The following is a 17,614-nucleotide window of genomic DNA, read 5'->3' on the forward strand; positions in this document are numbered from 1 at the left end:
CAGCACACGTGTACCCCAATGAGGTGTGGTCACACCACAATTCGTTGTCCTCCATTTCTTCTTTCTGTCGGGATTTTGGACATGCATGCACACACGGGTGGTGTGGTTTTTAAGCTGCTAGGATCAGGGTTTGAACTATAGTCAGCCATGTGAGATCTGACTTCCAGTGCAGGGCCAAACCAATGTGCTACAGGGCAGGTCCAGTAGCTTTTAATTTGTATTGGTTTAATATTGTTTGGACATATAAAATAGACGTAATATTAATGAAATAAGAGGTGAAATGAATTTAAAGACATGTTTAGAAACAAACTTTTGAATTGATGATAGATTATTAAACCCCAGAGAAACCTTTGGCCTGGGAATTATAATAATGCTAAAGGTAGATGATTGCTATGTCCCATACTCTCTGCTCTGTTCTCCAAATGTACTATCTCATTCGGTTCTTGTAACAGTCCTAGGAGATATTTTTTCATTTTAGATATAAGATAACTGAGATATAGAGATATTAAGTAACATGAAATAGAAATTATCCAATTGTACGTTGAAATATTTTTTAGAGGTTTTTGCCTTAGGGCATGTGTGCTCACGGGAGAGAGGGAGAGACGGTGAGAGGGAAAGTGAGAAATCACTCCCCAGGGAGGATGGCCATGCTACAATCCCCTCTCCTCCATTCTCCTCCCAGCATCTTGGGTATACACGCATATGTGCCCAGCATGAATTTCAAGTTACTAAGTCCAGAACTCGAGCCACACTTGGCCATGTGGGAGTCCAGCAATTTAACCACTACACCATCTGCTGGCTCCATTTACATGGAAATTTTAAAAATTAAAATTAAACTCTCATCTCTTTCTTTCCAAAGAAGACTGCCATAATGTTTGAAATATCTACTGGCCTTCATATTAGTCGCTGAGATTTATTGAAGGCTACTAATGTGCTAGTGCTTTATTTTATCTCATTCAATCCCCATAACATAAATATTTTATTCATATTTTATAAGTGAGAAGATAGAAAAACTACTTGCCTAAGATCACAAAACCATAGAATTGGAGTTTAAAGTTAGAGTTTGAATCTAGGTAGTTTCGTGTGTACACCTTGTGCACTAATCATTATGTATACTGCCTCACCACACTACACTGCTTTGGCATATTTGACTTTATTGGGCAAAACAAGTACAGTCATGTGTTTCATAACATTTGGTCAGCCATGGCCTGCACATGTGATGGTGGTCCCATAAGATTATACCATGTAGCTTAGGTATATAACAGGTTTGTGTAAGTACACTCTATGTTATTTGCACAATGAAATCACCTAATGATGCATTTTTCAGAATGTTTCTCTGTATTTAACACCGCTCATGACTCCTTCTTGGCAGACAATTCCAACTACACAAGATACAGACTATAATGATAGTTCCTGGCCAGGAAAGCCCACTGAACATTGTTAATTCCTTTTTCCATATATTTATTTTTAAGTAACCTTACTAGATGAATATAGAATATATACAAAACCAGAAATTGTTTTTAAAATAATACAGTCTTTTGTCCTAAGAAGGTAGGAACCAAGGCAAGTTGCTGCTTATTCTGGTTTTAAAGGATTTTGAATATGAAGTGAAATTTAGAAATGGGAACTTTAGTGATAGTTTTTTAGTTTTTTTTCCATATTTTATTTGGATTTCACTGGGGTTTAAAACAGATTTCTGTTTAAATGTATATATATTCAAATGGATATCAAATTCAAGTACAAACACATGTGTCTGCTAGTCTTTGTTATATTCGTGCATGTAATTAAGAGTTAATTGCACTTTTATTATGAATGATGTGGTTGCTTCCTCTTGCATTATGCTATTTCAGTAGTGCTTAGCTTGCAGACAAAGTGCTTTCAGGATATTAGATTCAGAAGCACTAGAAAAACTTAGCATATGTGACCTTACTATTTAATAAAGTATTCGGCGCTTTCTATTATTTCTTATGTGCTGATGAATACATTTCTCTGAAAACGATTTCTCACATTATATTCTTTTCTCTTGTACAGTTGTTTTTGTTTTCTTTAGAGGTTGTTTAGTTTGGCATGGTAACTCTCCTGAGTAGTACTTTTGTTTTTCTGTGTGCCACTTTTCACTTTCTTTTTCTCAATGGAACTTAAGAAGCATTAAACACATCTATCTAATCATTAAATGTTTAAAAGTGAACTTTTTCTATGATGTGTGAATCCCTGGCAATTTTACTTCCATCCACACAGATTTATATATTTGAAGAAATGATACATTTTTGTCTGCCTCGATCAATCAATGTTATTTTTAATCACTGAGCACCTAAAATTTCTCCTCTGAAATAGATGCAAAGATAGTGAGTGATTATAACCAAATATTTCTAATACAGCCTTTTAAAAAGGAAGGCAGGATAGGCAAAGAATCATTTGAACATTTTCTCTCCAGGACTCCATATTTGAGTATAACCAGCACTATAATGTACTGATTAGTCGTGCTTGTTTTCAGCACAGTTATATGCTTTCTCAAGCATTGTTAAATTGTTATATTTGTTAAATAGAAAACTTATTTTTCAGAATATTTATGGATCAAATACAATATATAAGTATAAGCCCCTCATCATTTGTATATATTTTTATTTTAGTAATATAGATTTGTTTTGACAACTAAAAGCAGTGATAAATAATACAAGAGGAGGCAACTCAGTGTTTTAAATTTTAAGATAGTTCCATTTTGACCAGTAAGAACCTACACAAGATCATGGCATTTAGACTTAGTGTATCTTTCTCTTTGGACCAGATCATATGTCATTTGAATCTAATACAGTATTGTTAGTATGTATCATGAGACATAGTACAGAGCTGCTATGATCTTTAAATGTTAATGTTCTTTTCTTATCACTTTACTGTGTAGATACCCTTCATGAGACCCAACTCTGCCACAACTCATCCTCGGAGGCAAAAAAAGGAAACCTCTTTTATAAGTGTGATTTTAAAAATGTGGATAAAACTCTCCATAGAGTACATAAAGTAAAGGAAAACAGCTATCTTGTCCTTTCCATAAGCTTATCACTACAAAAAAGTTGCCTTTGCTTGTCAGGTTTGGCTAGACTATAATTGATTGGTATGGTACCTGGACTGACAAGGCATTTAATTTGCCTGCGTGGAATGTTTTTTTTTTTTTTTCCTTCTTTTTGCACTAATCAGAAATATTTGATATGTGCATTGTTGAAAAATACTGGATAAATGTGTTGTCAGAACTGACCTATTAAGTAATGTCTTTTCTGCTTGCTTCTTTGGCAAATAATGATAAACAGTGTTTGGATTTACTGAAGAGTTACAGAGAAGACTGTGGGACTTAAATGCAGTATGCTACTCCCCGTTGTTGTTGAACAATGTCAGTAACCAAGAAAAAGACAGTGCATTCCATTAGTCTGTCACTGTTTCATCCAACTTAATACATATATTTATATATGAAATGCTACACTGGGAAACGACGACTCAGATTAAATGTTATTTCTATTTATAATAATCAACAAAAGTGAAAGACTCGTGAACCGTATTACACTCTACTTTTGACTCATTAGTCCTAGTGAAAACACTAATATTATTAGCATGAAATTTTTACCACTTTCTATTTTCAGCTCATGAATAAAAATATGTCTGTGTTGATCTCTAGATAGTTTTAGTAATATCCAAGGTTACTCAGTCTTTATTGTTTTATTATGAATTGTCTGTATTTGATATAATTTTATTTTTCTGAACTTTAAATATGAAATTTTGAACTAAGGAGGGAAGTACAATGCTTGTAGACTATACAACCTGCCATCTGAAAGATCTTCATCAACATCTGTATCTTTCCAGAGGTTTACAGAATTAAAATTTGATCTTCAAGCTTTAATGATCCACTTTTAAGTCAACGACAGAAATGTGTCAAATATTTCATAACTCAATCTTGAACTGATGTAGAAGAGACTCTGATGAAATTGAAATGCACATATACATGTAAATTGTCAACATGTCTCTTGGAATTTCTTGATTTATAATGTGGTTTTTGGATATCTTTTCAGGTATAGTGGCAACTGAAAACAGTTAAAATTTTAAGATTAGAGCAGGCACTGTTAATAGATAATAAAAAGCGAATATAGTGAGAGTCGTGTATGCTTGTAGTTTATAGTTACAATAAGGAACTGTATGATTGAATAAGATATTTAAATAAACGTAAATGTCTATGTAATTATGTATAAATGTTATTAACTTATTGAAAGATCACATAACATTGGAGGGAAAGTATTAATCTTTTGTAGTACCTGTAGGCTTTTTTTTTTTAAAGAATAGAAAACTACTATTTATCATTACATAAGTTTAAGGAGTGGGCAATTATTACTATTACTGAACTCCAACTCATTCTAAGAAAAATGATAGATTGCCATTTTGTTAATGTAATCTACTAATACATAAAGCCTTTGTGAGAAATCTTAGGGGTCATTTTATTTTAGTTTTTTTTTTTTTTTTTTTTTTAGAGAAATCATTAGACTTTGTGGTTTTGGTGAAACTGTTAATTAAAATATTTTTCACCTTGGTTTCAATTAGACTACTACATTATCACTCTCCATCTCGTGGTTTTCAGTGATGGGTATTCTATTCCAATTTTGGTGCTAGCCCTAGAATCTTTTTCACTCATTACAAATATAAGCTGCACAATTCATAAGATAATAGATCCTGCAAATATGTAGTTGGAGTAAGAGAATTTTCAAGGAAGTAGAGTAAAACACCTTCTCTTGATAATCTCCTAAATACTCCATATTTCCACAGCATAAAATTAACCTCTTTTCATAAGGTTGATGCTGTGGTTGAATTGCTATTCAAAGGACATAGCATGGTTCAACTGTTATTCAAAAGAGTTAATTCATTAAGAAAATGGTTAATGGTTCATATTTCACAAGTAAATAATGATTATTTGTCTCACAGTAGGAAAAGGAACACTAAAATATTAGAAAGGCAGTTAAATGTCTCTGAAATACAACAATGCCGTGATAGTAAATCGTAGTGGTTCTCAGACTTTATCTTGCATCCAAATTACAGAAAGGGTTCATTGCAGCATTGATGGCTGTCTAATTCTCTTCTGTCCTCCCTCCTACTGATTCCTTCCTTCCTCCCTTCCCTCTGTTGCTCCGGAGTTTCTGGTTCAGTAGGTCTGAGATTGGTCTAAAAATCTAAATTTCTAACAAGTTCCCAGGTGATGCTGATGCTGCTATTAAGAGACAGCACTTTGAGAAACTTAAATAGTATTTTTTTAAACAATCATTGTATTTTATTCAACATTCATTGATTACAAAAAAAAAAGTGGCATTAATCTCCTTAAAATAGTCCTCAGATTTTCAAAACTCTTTCTAAATAAAAGAGTTTGGCATAATTTCATCTACAACACATACAATTTCTTTATTTTCATTAATTCAGTTAAATGTTTATTTTATACCTATTATGAGCACTATTTTAGATAAATAAATGAAGCAAGAAACATCGTCTTAGTCCAGAGTTCACTAATTCTTTAGGTAGCCTAAGGCTTGATATTGGGGTTAGATTTGAATATGAAAACAAAATTCAGTCTTTGCCTTTATCAGTATCTTAAGTTTAAATGTTATATTTATGCTTCATTTATAAATTATTGACATTCATATGTCTTCTGAATGTTTATCTAATTCTGTATTTATAATGTTAAAAATAGATAGTTCCATAATAAATAACAATATTCACACTTACTCTGTTTCCATGCTTATATATCCTGTTTCTTAATGAGAACACTCTTTTAAATACTTAAAATTACTTATTTGACAAAATTCATCCCTATTTTACTTGCACAGGATAAGAATATGTTATGAACATTTCACCAAAATCCATTCATGGAATTTACAAGGACTCTGTCTGTAACAGAGTGAAATATTTAAGTTACTGAATTTTTTTCCCTTTAAATTGTTCTCGACACTTGACACTTGTTTAAGAGATTACCTTAAAGAGGCATGACATATGAAGGCGGAATTTATTTCTACCTGAGTCAGCATTTTGTAAATGTACATAATATTTTACTGATAGGCATGCTATATAAATACTTCTTTATAAAAATGTAGGCCACTTATATGGTGCTCACTTGAAGACTTCCTGTAGGCTTACCAATAAGATTCTCTACTGTTCAGGTGCGAGGACACAATGAAATTGGATGCTCATGCTGTGCTTTCTAAATAAAATAAGATTGGCTTCCAGCCATTATTTCATTTATCTGATTTACATTGTAAAATCAGGATCTATGTTATTGATTAGATCATAGTTAGTTAATTATGAATGGTGAAATACAGAGTTATTAGGAGCTTGAGCACAGCAGGTTGTACTGCTAAAAATTTCTGAGGGCATGAGCAGATGGAAATCAGATTATTAAAGAACAAAGCGGACGTGTTTTGGGTATGGAAATGTCTAATTCTTTTCCCATGCTGTGAAGAAGTAGTTGACCTTACTGTGTATTTTTATATGAATTCTTTGTATTCTGTTTTATTTTTTTCATTCCACTTTTAATCTGGTAATCTGGCTGCTGTGGATGTAGATTGATATCATTCTTTCAGTTAGTATTAAGTATGTATTTATGTGGACAATTTTTCCAGAAAATGTACTTTTATGTTTAAAGAATATTTTCTTTACTTTCTACCCTTTCACTATATCTTTTGATAGAAATTGATAGTGACATTAAATTAAAAAGTTCAAAGACATGTTCTACTTACTCTGTACAGAAAATGCTCATGTAGATCGTTTGCACTAAGATTGTAAATGACAAGGAATAGAATATTGCATTTATTGATATTAAATGTTATTCTCTTATTGGTAGAATGCAGAATTTTGTGCAGGCTTGTATTATTTTTTAAATGATTTAACTCATGGGTCACAGTCAGCATTTTCTGCATCTATTAATTTGTTTAGTTGATGTAACTGGCTACTTTTTAATGAAAGAGTCTATCACTGCTGGTTAATAGATTTGTGTAGGTGTTTGAAACTGCTAGTAACAGTCTTAATTACTGCTAATATTCAAGATTAAATTTTAGATTGTTCTTGTATAGAATTTTTACATGGAAATGATGAAAGAGTAGGAAATTCCAGCGCATCCATTCTCTTATTTAATTCTTTCATTAAGTAAACATATAATAATACTTATTTTCAGAGTCAGTATTTTATTTTAATCTGTATAGACTTGGAAGGGAGCTAAATAAAATGTTCCACTGACATTAAAAGAAAAGTTATGATTATCAAGATCATGTTGATCATTAAAATGTACATCCCTTACAAGTCCATGAGACAAATTTAGCTTCTTCTAAAACTTACCTTATCATCTGGTTGTAAAGTATATTCATAGGAGTGCACATAATTGTTTCAGATTTTAAAAAGTAATTGCATAGTGTATTCCTCTAAAGAATTTGTCAATTGGAAATAAAGGGAATTAAAGAAACTTTTGGAACACTGATCTTTTATCTTTCTGTTAGACACAGGAGGGAATAAATTAGATTTTCAATTTGTTTGCACTTGTTTGCATATTTTCAGTGGTCAGAGAAACACCTGACTGCTTGTTTATGGATCATAGTGCATATAGAGATAAATTATTTTCTTTCTCTTCTTTGTTTAGGATGCTATATTTAATCATATGATAAGTAAGTATTCTAAATACATATAGAACCATGTTTATTTAGTGACTGCATTTTGTTAAATCAATGTGTAAAGAGACCATAAAAGCTGCTTTATTGTTATATATGTATTGTTATGAATATGATGTCCACGATGTTATATTTAGTGAAAATCTAATTAAACAATCAAGTTTCCTTTTATCTGGTAAATGGATTTATTTTATCACATTTAAAATTGTAATTTTAGGACTAGCCAGTGGCATGGTGGTTAAGGCAGCTGGATCCCACATGCTCAACTGTGTGGTTTGAGTCCTAGACCCAGCGACTTGAAAAACACACTGGGTGCCTGTGCATATGTGCCCAAAATCTTGAAAGGAGAAATGAAGATGGTATTACAGTGTGATCATCCCTAAAGGAGTGCATTTTCACTCCCTTACCCTCTTCCTCTCTCTTTCCCCTGTATGCATACGCCCTCTAGCAATTTTTTTATTGTAATTTTAGGATGCCCGAAAATTACATTGTATACAGTATTCATTATAGGCATAAAGTATACTTCTTTAAGCATCCAGTTTGCATTTTATTTTAATAATGTAGTGTTTCTTTATATTTTAATTTTATATTCAGTTTTAATATTTTAAAACATAACCTTCCTATTTAATGATGTGCTATTGGTATATTAGTTTGTTTGATTATATACATTTGTGTTATTTAATAAAGTGTATTGTATTATATCATCATACTTTCATGGGTCAATGACTGCTTTTGCAAACATTTTTTAAAACATTTTCATTATTTTGATAAATTAAATATATATTATGTACTGCAATTATTTGTTACCAAGTGTATAAGAAATTGAAAAAGAAACCATAAATAAAATTGATCAATAACTACAGTAAGGCTATTACAGCTTTTAGATAGTAGATCACTATAGAACTTATAATTCAAGTTTTAAAAATTACCTAATTTGCAACATAACCAGAATTTGTTGGCTGATAAGATTTGATAAAGATTACAAAGTGGTATGGGTTAGGTGTGAGTGATTAATTCACTGTTTATGGCTGTCTACATTGCTTTTTGATTATACTTCCTAGTGGTATCTTACTTTTTTTTAATAGAATATTATTTTTCTATGCAAAAATGTGTCATGGCTTTTCTAACAACCCAGTAATTCTTGTAAATTTAGTTAAGAGTTCACGTCATTTTTCAGGATATTTTTAGTTACCAGCACATAAGAGTATGGATTTTTGTTTGTCAACAAAGCTATTGACTAATTCAGTTATTTTCTTTCACTTTTGCTTTTCCTCTCCTGTTCTGGCATTTCCTTGGGGTATTAACTACTCTTTTTTGCTATTTAGTTTTGGAGTTAGAGTTTTCATTTACTGGTGAGTGAGCTAAAACTAAAGAAGTTCTGTATCTTGCCTAATTTTGACAATCAAATTATTCTTGTCCTCTAGAATCCATCACAGATAAGTCAGAGTTCCATATGTACACTAAAGAGCTCTGAAAGGGATCACTAGTGAAGTTATCAGTCAGTAAGGATAAGCTCACTTCTAACTCATATATCCTTCAAATTATCTTCTGACAACACTAGTTTATAGATAAAAACCTTTCTTTTCCCTTTTCATTAGTTTTAGAGTTGAAAGAAAACTTGATTTTATAAGTAATTGAAATCAACAACAGAATAGAACTATATTAGTATAGCAAGCTTGTTCTTCACTTATTAGTTGGGAAATCCATACCTATACCAACAAAAATCACCTACGTACGTGAAGGGTTAATGAATTATGATTCAGTTTTACATTCGTCATGATGTTTTCCTTGAGTCATGCACTAGAAATCATAATTTGCAAATGACAACAGAGAAGTATAAATATTCAGTAATTCAGTTGTAATTAGTGATAAAGAAAATGTTAACACTATAACTTTTTACCTGTGAAGAAACTGGTTTATTAACAAACTGAAATATATGGAACATTTCCCAAAAACAGGAAGTTAAAGAAGAAAGACAATAGTTAACTATCAGAAGTGAGTTCATATACTTAACTCAGTAGATGTTCTTATTTTTCATGTCTTTTTACTGTCAGTTTGCATAGTTTCACAAGTTTTAGTATTCTGGTTTCTGAATCTGTAACATTACTTTTGGAGAAATGATGCTTAGATTAATAAACTGACACTATCAAGAAGCACTGGCTTAGCTGATGATTTTCAAGTAAGTGAGAACCCTGAAAATGTGTTCAAATTGAATACAAGAATTCAACCAGAACAGCAGAACTAATGGTACTCACTACAGGTACAAAAGACTGACCCACTGTTAGTCATGTATATTATTTTTACTGATTACCTTGAGTTGACAAAGATACTTGATTATATTTAATTTATTTCCTTGGATAACTCAATGTCATTCTTTTTAAATTTCTCATGAAGGATGATGGAAATAGAAGTTTTCATGCTTGAAGGAGCATGCCCTCAGCTATCTAGAAATGACAGCCTTCTCTGAAACTCAGAAATGCTTATACTCTGAAGATTCCTCTATCTTTAATATGTTTAATGCATTTGAAATTAAGCTAGTGAAAGGTAAATAAGTTGAATTGAAAAAGAAAAACCATAAAATTTTGTGGGCCTATCATTTAATTTTCTTAGATTACAATGAAATTAAATATGTTACTATTTTTTCTTAATGCCAGAGCAACAGGTTTTTGAACATTTTAATCATTTTTAAATATATTTTTGAGTTGTTTACTTGAAATATTGGTATAGGAAGTAAGCATTATCAGTATTTTATTTTATGTATTTCTATAGCTAGAATTATAGTCATAATTTTTCAAGTTCATATTTTGAGTCTGATTTTAGAAAAGTACATAAACTTGTTCATAAGGAGAATGTTTGTAGAAGAAGAAATGCATAAACAGATGAGTTATAATTGTGTTTTAAACTTCCTCAGATGTGAATAACTTAGCTAAGTTGCTTAACTTTTCTGAAATGGTCTTTAGTAGATTAGGTTTTTGTAGCATGACATGAGATTTTTACTAAAAATACAGACTTATAGTCCCTTTTATAGTGATAGTTTCATAAATCAAAAGTATTTCTTTGCATATTGTTTATATAAAAATAGCTCCTTCACCCCATTTTCCTAATAAAGGTTATTTAATAGTATTTTTGTGCATTATTCAAGTAATATGTGTTCTATAAAGGTTTTCCCTTAGTTTTTTGTTGTAGATTTATTTACTTTTAAAATTTTAAATTAGCAAAAGATATACTGTAAAAGGATCTGATAATGTTGAGAAAATATTAAATATTTTTACATTTAAAAACAAAGCGCAGAGAAAATGAGGAATATAGTCCTTTCTGTAAGATATATACATCTTTGTTATTTGTTGTTAAATTTTGGTCTTGTTATTCCAACTGATGAAAAATTCTTCTTGCAAAACACTGAAATAATACAGATTTTTCTTCATTGTCAGCAGGATGAGATTGTCTGAAACGAAGAATAGGTATGATAGTTTTCTTAGATTTTGTACGTCATAGGTGGCAAAGACACTATCAAACACTCGTAGTAAGTTTTTAAATATTGTAGGAAATACACTGAAAAACCAAATGCAGTGAAAGAAAGCTTTATAGAAATTTTACAGAGAAACTATTATTAAATTTTAAAATTGTTTCTTACCTCTTTATATATTAAGTATTCTGTGATCTAACAAGTAGAGATTGTTTTTATTTGCTTTAGATTGTGTTAGCATGCTATAAAGATTAGAAAATTTATTTACAATTTGCTTTAACTTTGGAGAGAAAAGTGAGATATGAGTTGTAGAGCATTGCAGCCCTGTGTAGCCTAGAAAGATTCCTTAGAGTTCTAAAATTTTTGAAGTAATCACAATGTATTGGATTGAATTCGTGACTTTAAGTTATGTGTATCTTATATCATTAAAATTTTAAAACTATCTAATAGACAAATGATTTAATCCTGAAAATTGAAAATTTTAATTGTCATGGTTATTAGTTTTGAGTACATATGATTCTACACATAAGTTTATTCAAACGCTCTTAACATTTTTGCATTCAGAGTGTTCTGAGTGATACTTCTGTTTGTCTAATTCATGGTTATAATTTTTTCCCTGAAACATTTATTTCAGGTTTAAGTTGCCTTTGTCATAAACATTAATTGAATAATTGTGAGCCAAGGATAGAATTAATAATGTTAAAGTTGAAATGTTTAATAGTGTGTCTTTCTGCCTTTTAAATAGAAGGTCTTTATCTTACTGAGATAAATCATAAATGTGTTTACCCTGCAGGTGTGATGAATGCAGACTCTGCTACCATTTTGGCTGTTTGGATCCTCCTTTGAAAAAGTCTCCTAAACAAACAGGCTATGGATGGATATGTCAGGAGTGTGATTCTTCGTCTTCTAAGGTAAGGGGGCAGGAAGTAAGGAAAAGGGTTATTTTTCCTTTACTTTGATGGGATCTTCATATCACACCATCACCTTCCTAACCTTAGAGAGAATTGGGATACGAGGGACCAACATTGTAATCTGATACACTTTAAGAATATATTGCTGTGGTGATTTTATTGCCTTTAAATTAAGGAGAGAGAGTCTACTAAATGATACAAATTTCCTCTATGGAATATTTAGTTGTTTTTTGTATTCTCTATATTACGATAGCATATTAAATTGTGTTCTAGCAGCCAAAAAAATTAAAAGTACCCTCTGCTAATTTACCACATCTAAGGAATGGCAGAAAAGTTCTACCCTGAATTAGAAGAAATTAATGTTAGCTAACAGAATATCCAATAAAATCTAAAATATAATCAGTATATTTTGGTTGTTTCATCAGGTCTTGTTCCCTAAAAACACTAGTTTTCATATCCTAAATCTTATTTCTGTTGTTTATTTTAGCTTAGTAAAAAGAATGAAATTTCTAATAAGTCTGTTAAATTGTTTACTCCCCCAAAATAAACTTTGAAATTATTTCTTTTGAATATCAGCATTTCTACTTTAAATTGTAGTGATCTATAGTTTAATATTTTAGTTTCTTTAATCTATATTTTAAGTGTTTCTTTAATGTATAGTACTAAAAAAAAAGAAACAAACATAAAAACAATAAAAGAAAAAACAAAAATAAGTATATGAGTGAAAAGCTAAATTCCTAATACACACTTAACAAAAGTATTGAATATATTTGAATGAAAAGATTCTGGTTAGCTGTGGTTTAATCAAATTGTTCTTCTCCAAAAAGGCAGTGGAGAGCCAGTCCATGATGTGGTTGTTAAGGCAGCTGCATCCCACATGGCTAACATTTACAATTCAAGTCCCAGACATGGTGGTTTAAAAAACACACTGGGTATGTGTGTACATGCCCAAAATTCTAAAGTGAAGGAGAAATGGAGGATAAGGGATTGCAGCGTGACCATTTCCTATGGGGGCTGCTTTCTCATTTTTCTTCTTTCTTTCTGCGTCTTTCCTTTTTCTTTTTGGAGAGGTTTCTGATTTAGGGCATGTGCACTCACCAGAAAGACAGAGACAGAGAGACAGAAAGCAAGAAATAACTCCCAGGGGGGAATGGCCACGCTGCAATTCCTTCTCCTCCATTCTCCTCTCAGGATCTTGAGCATGCACATACACGCGCCCGGTATGAGTTTAAGCTGTCGGGTCTGGGACTCAAACTGCGGTTGACTACATCAGAGTCCAGCAGCATAGCCATTACACCAACTTCTGCTTCCCTGGGTCTGTGTGTCTTCAGAGAGTGCACTGCCCTCTGAAAAAATTAGTTAACATGAAAAAAGGCAATGGAAATGAACTGGCTATTATACTATCAATTTCAAAGCCATTTTAAAAAAAAATTTGCTATGATGTGTATGCATTAACTGAAGGGAGACAGAAACAGAGAGAGATGAGAAGTGAGAAAGCATCCTTCCCCCCAAGGAGAAGATGGTCATGCCACAGTTCATTCTCCTATTAGGATTTTAGGCATATGGCATGCACTCCCAGTGTGTTTGTCAAGCCACAAGGTCCAGAACTCAAACCACATAATCAGACACATGGGATACCCCTGCTTTACTCACCATGCCACTGGCTGATACTTTAGTCACCTTGAATGCCACTTATGTCTATATTTGTCTTAGATTGATAATAAATTCCTGTCAGAATGTGGAAAGAAAACTATTTTTAAAAAATTGCTAGAGAGTGCATATACTTTCTGGGGAAGGAGAGCTAGGGAAAGTGAGAAAGCATCATCCCCCCTGGGGCAAGTCACATCGCAATCCCTTCACACCACGCCTTCTCCTCCATTTCTCCCTCCTGTGGGAATTTTTGGCATACATGCATATGCACCCAGTGTGTTTTTCAATCCGCCATGTCTAGGACTCCAACTGCACATTTGGTGTGTGAGATCCAGCTGCCTTAACCATCCAACCATGGGGTGATCCTTAAAGTATTCTTTTTATCATTAGTTAGAGTATGTTCTAATTTACCACAGAGACCTTTTGTAAAAGTTTATTTATTAAAAACTGCCAAAAAGCACACCAACTGGTAGTATGGTAGTTAAGGCAGCTGGCTGCTATGTGGTTTCAGTCTCAGACCTGGGGACTTTAGGAACACACTGTGTGTGTGTGTGCGTGCAAGCCCCAGCAAGTGTGCTTTCTCATTTTCTTTCTCTCTGTCTTTGGTGAGCACATGTGCCCCTTGGCAAATTTAAAACTGTAAAACAAAACCAAAAATAGCATTTGGTTATTTAAAAAAAACTCAAAAAGTTTAAAAAATAATTACTCAAATCTCTTGAAAATTTTACATACTAATATAATAATTACATACTATTCCATATATTGTACTTAATAATCAAGCATTTTTTGCTCAAGGTTATAAGCTGTACAGTAGGAAGAATTTATTTGTTAAGATAGATTTGAGTTTTATTGTGTAATTAAAAATCCTTTCTAGAAATCATATTTAAATGAAAAAAGTAGTGAAATACCGTAGACTATAAAGGTTGTCTTATAGGATTCTTTGTGGTACTGCACTTTTTCTAAATGTCTCTTTTGTTTGGAGTTTCCTCCCTCCTACTTCCAAGTTAGAAAAGCAGTGTTTGAAAAATAATTTACTGGGACCAGCAGATGGCTTAATGGTTACATCACTAGACTCCCACATAGTACACTGAGGTTTGATTCCTGGATCCAGCGGTTTAAAACTCATGCTGGGTGTGTGTGCACATGTACCTAAAATCTCACGAAGAGATAAGAGGAGAAGGGATTGTGGCATGACCATCCCTACAAGGCGTGAGTTCTTGCTCTCTGTGTGTCTGGCAAGTCCACACGTCCTATATCAAAAATATCTCTCTTAAAAAAGAAAAAGAATCCACTGCCATTTATAAACATTTATACATTGCATGGTACAATTTTCTTTACCTTATCAACACTTCATTAACTGAGGTAGTTATTTTAGATTTCATGAAAAATGGCCAATTGCATAGACCACAGACATATGCATATACATGTACACATATGGAGACAGACACACACAAAACTTACCTTCTCGCACAGCTATGGTTTAAAGACATTTGACAAAGGCAGCAGCCATACAATGTACTCTGCATATATTCAGGGTAGCTAGTTCATTGCCATCAATCACTATGCATTAGGTTTTTTCCCTGTTCTTTACAGTGTAGTAGAAATCATGTTAATGAGTGCTGTATTTTTATTTGCATTTATTTATTTATGTTCATTCACTGTACATCATTACAACATACAAAAAGAGATTTTCTATCCAGAATACACTGTATATTGGCTCAATTAAACACATCAACATATGTGTTATCATCAACAAATAATTTCCCATTTCTTGTTTCCTGTATATTTTGCTTTTTTTCCCATCCTTGATCCCCTGTCTCTCACTCTCTGCCATCTCCCACCCTCCTCCCACACTGTCTCTGCTATCTATGGTTGCTTTCTATGCCTTACTCCCCCATTTTATTGATTCACTAAAGATCTTAATTAATCTAAATATTTTGAATAGCAAGCATGACTGAAATATACATATCTATGAACACAAGTTTGACTTTAGGCATAAACCTCAGTGAGAAGAATGAATATACTATAAAGTATAGTATACAAATACAAAATGTGGTTTCCCATCCAGAATATACTGTATAGTGGCTTAATCATGCATATTATCATCAGTAATTTTCCATTTCTAGTTTCATGGATGGATAGATAGATAGATAGATAGATAGACAGACAGACAGACAGACAGACAGATAGATTTGCCCCTAAATCTGAAGAAAAGCCACAATATTTTAGTCAAAAGTCACAGAATGCTATTTCACCAGTTCAGTCTCATGTACTTTATCTTCTGTTCTGGTTCAATCTTCCTGATTGAATTCTGGGATATAATATTTAACTCTAGACTTGTCCCTACGATTAAGTTGGCCATTTTCTTAGTTTTTGAACTGTTATTTCTGTTGTGTCTGCATTTAATTTTCCTGACATAGCACTCCCTTGAGAACTTCTTGGAGATCTGGTCTGGTGCTGGTAAATTCTTTCAGGTTTTGTTTATCTGAGAATGTTCTTGTCTTTTCTTCACACATGAAGGATAATCTTGCCAGGTATCCCATTCTTATCTTATGAGGCAAATCACTTCCTCAGGCTGGTAAAAGTTATTTCCTTAAATGTTTCTCTAGACTACCCTTTGCTCTTTTTTTCTCCACTATTACTGCCTTAAATCAGTGTTTCACTTCTTGTTCTGTTACCATTCATCCTATTTTAGAAGTTATTTAAACAAGCCTGTAAGACTAATTCCCCTTTTAGCCATTCTCACTATAAGAGTGTGGCTTCCAAATGAAGTGTTTATACTTCAAGAGGTACACAAAATGAACTTAAAATCAGCTTAATTCTATATAACATCCCATTTTCTTTTTTCCTTTTTTATTTATTATTATTGTTTATGTATTCAATCACTATACATCATTTAGCTTGTATAGAGAATTTATCCAACATGAAATACACCTCAGGCCAGTCCAGTTGAGAACACTGTACAACATAATCATCAACAGGTAATTAAACATCCTGTTTTAATTTCCATATCTGGATGTGTTTTGTAATGTTAATAATATATTACTTCAATAGAAAAGGCATTTTAAACCTAAGACATACATATTTATGCTGGGATGCATACCAAATATTTTTACTGTTGGAGTAATTTAAAATATTCTGTATCCTACCACCAGAATAATCTTTCTGAAAATTCACAACTTTGCTGTAAATCTCTCAGTGTATTTTCATCCTTCTATATCAAAAGTATCATCATCATCTAAATCAGAAGTAAGTTTTGTCATTTGTCCAATAATGCCCTTCATGATGTTAGGATCCAGCACAGAATCACATGTTGCATATAGTTTTCATATTTCTTCTATCCAGACAGTCCCTTAATCTTCCCTTAACTTTACCTTGCCACTTTTGAAAATTATAGGGCAGCTGAAAGATTGGAGAGCACAAAAACAGTGAAAATAGTTATGGACACTGGATATAATGTGGAAAGAGGGAGGGAGAAGTAAAGAAAATAGGAAAGGAAATCAGGGAAGAAAAATAGAGGCAAGACATTTGTGGGATACAGAAATGATTTATTACCTATTGATGATAATGTGTATAGTATTCTCAACTGGGCTGGTCTGAAGTGTATTTCATGTTAGAAAAATTCTCTTTATAAGCCAGATGATGTATAGTGATTGAATGTTTTAAAAAAAGAAGAATAAAAATGAAATTAAATTTAAAAATTATAGGACAGTTATTTTTTAAAATGTCTTTTATTTTGTATTTTTCTAATGTTTTATTTTAGTTAAATTTATTTTAAGCTTTTTAGTAAGAACACCACAGGTATGATGCTGTGTACGTGCTTCACATGATTTCGATTTGAACCGTAGATAATGAGCTAACATTAATCACTTGACTAAGGAGTTTTCTACAAGTCTTCCCTGCTCTCTTTC

The 17,614-nt window shown here is 32.2% G+C and overlaps 1 protein-coding gene across 1 annotated transcript in view; it reads left to right on the top strand.

The window, feature by feature from the left end:
- PHF14 (PHD finger protein 14) overlaps positions 1–17,614 on the top strand; it is a 185,003-nt gene that overhangs the window by 109,861 nt on the left and 57,528 nt on the right. Inside the window, exons 14-15 of the mRNA XM_027765746.1 lie at positions 11,111–11,137; positions 11,936–12,053. Of these exons, the coding sequence (XP_027621547.1) occupies positions 11,111–11,137; positions 11,936–12,053 (145 nt within the window). The remainder of the gene's footprint in view (positions 1–11,110; positions 11,138–11,935; positions 12,054–17,614) is intronic.

The sequence above is a fragment of the Tupaia chinensis genome, unplaced genomic scaffold (genome assembly GCF_000334495.1).
Source record: "Tupaia chinensis unplaced genomic scaffold, TupChi_1.0 Scaffold139677_1, whole genome shotgun sequence".
NCBI lineage: Eukaryota > Metazoa > Chordata > Mammalia > Scandentia > Tupaiidae > Tupaia > Tupaia belangeri.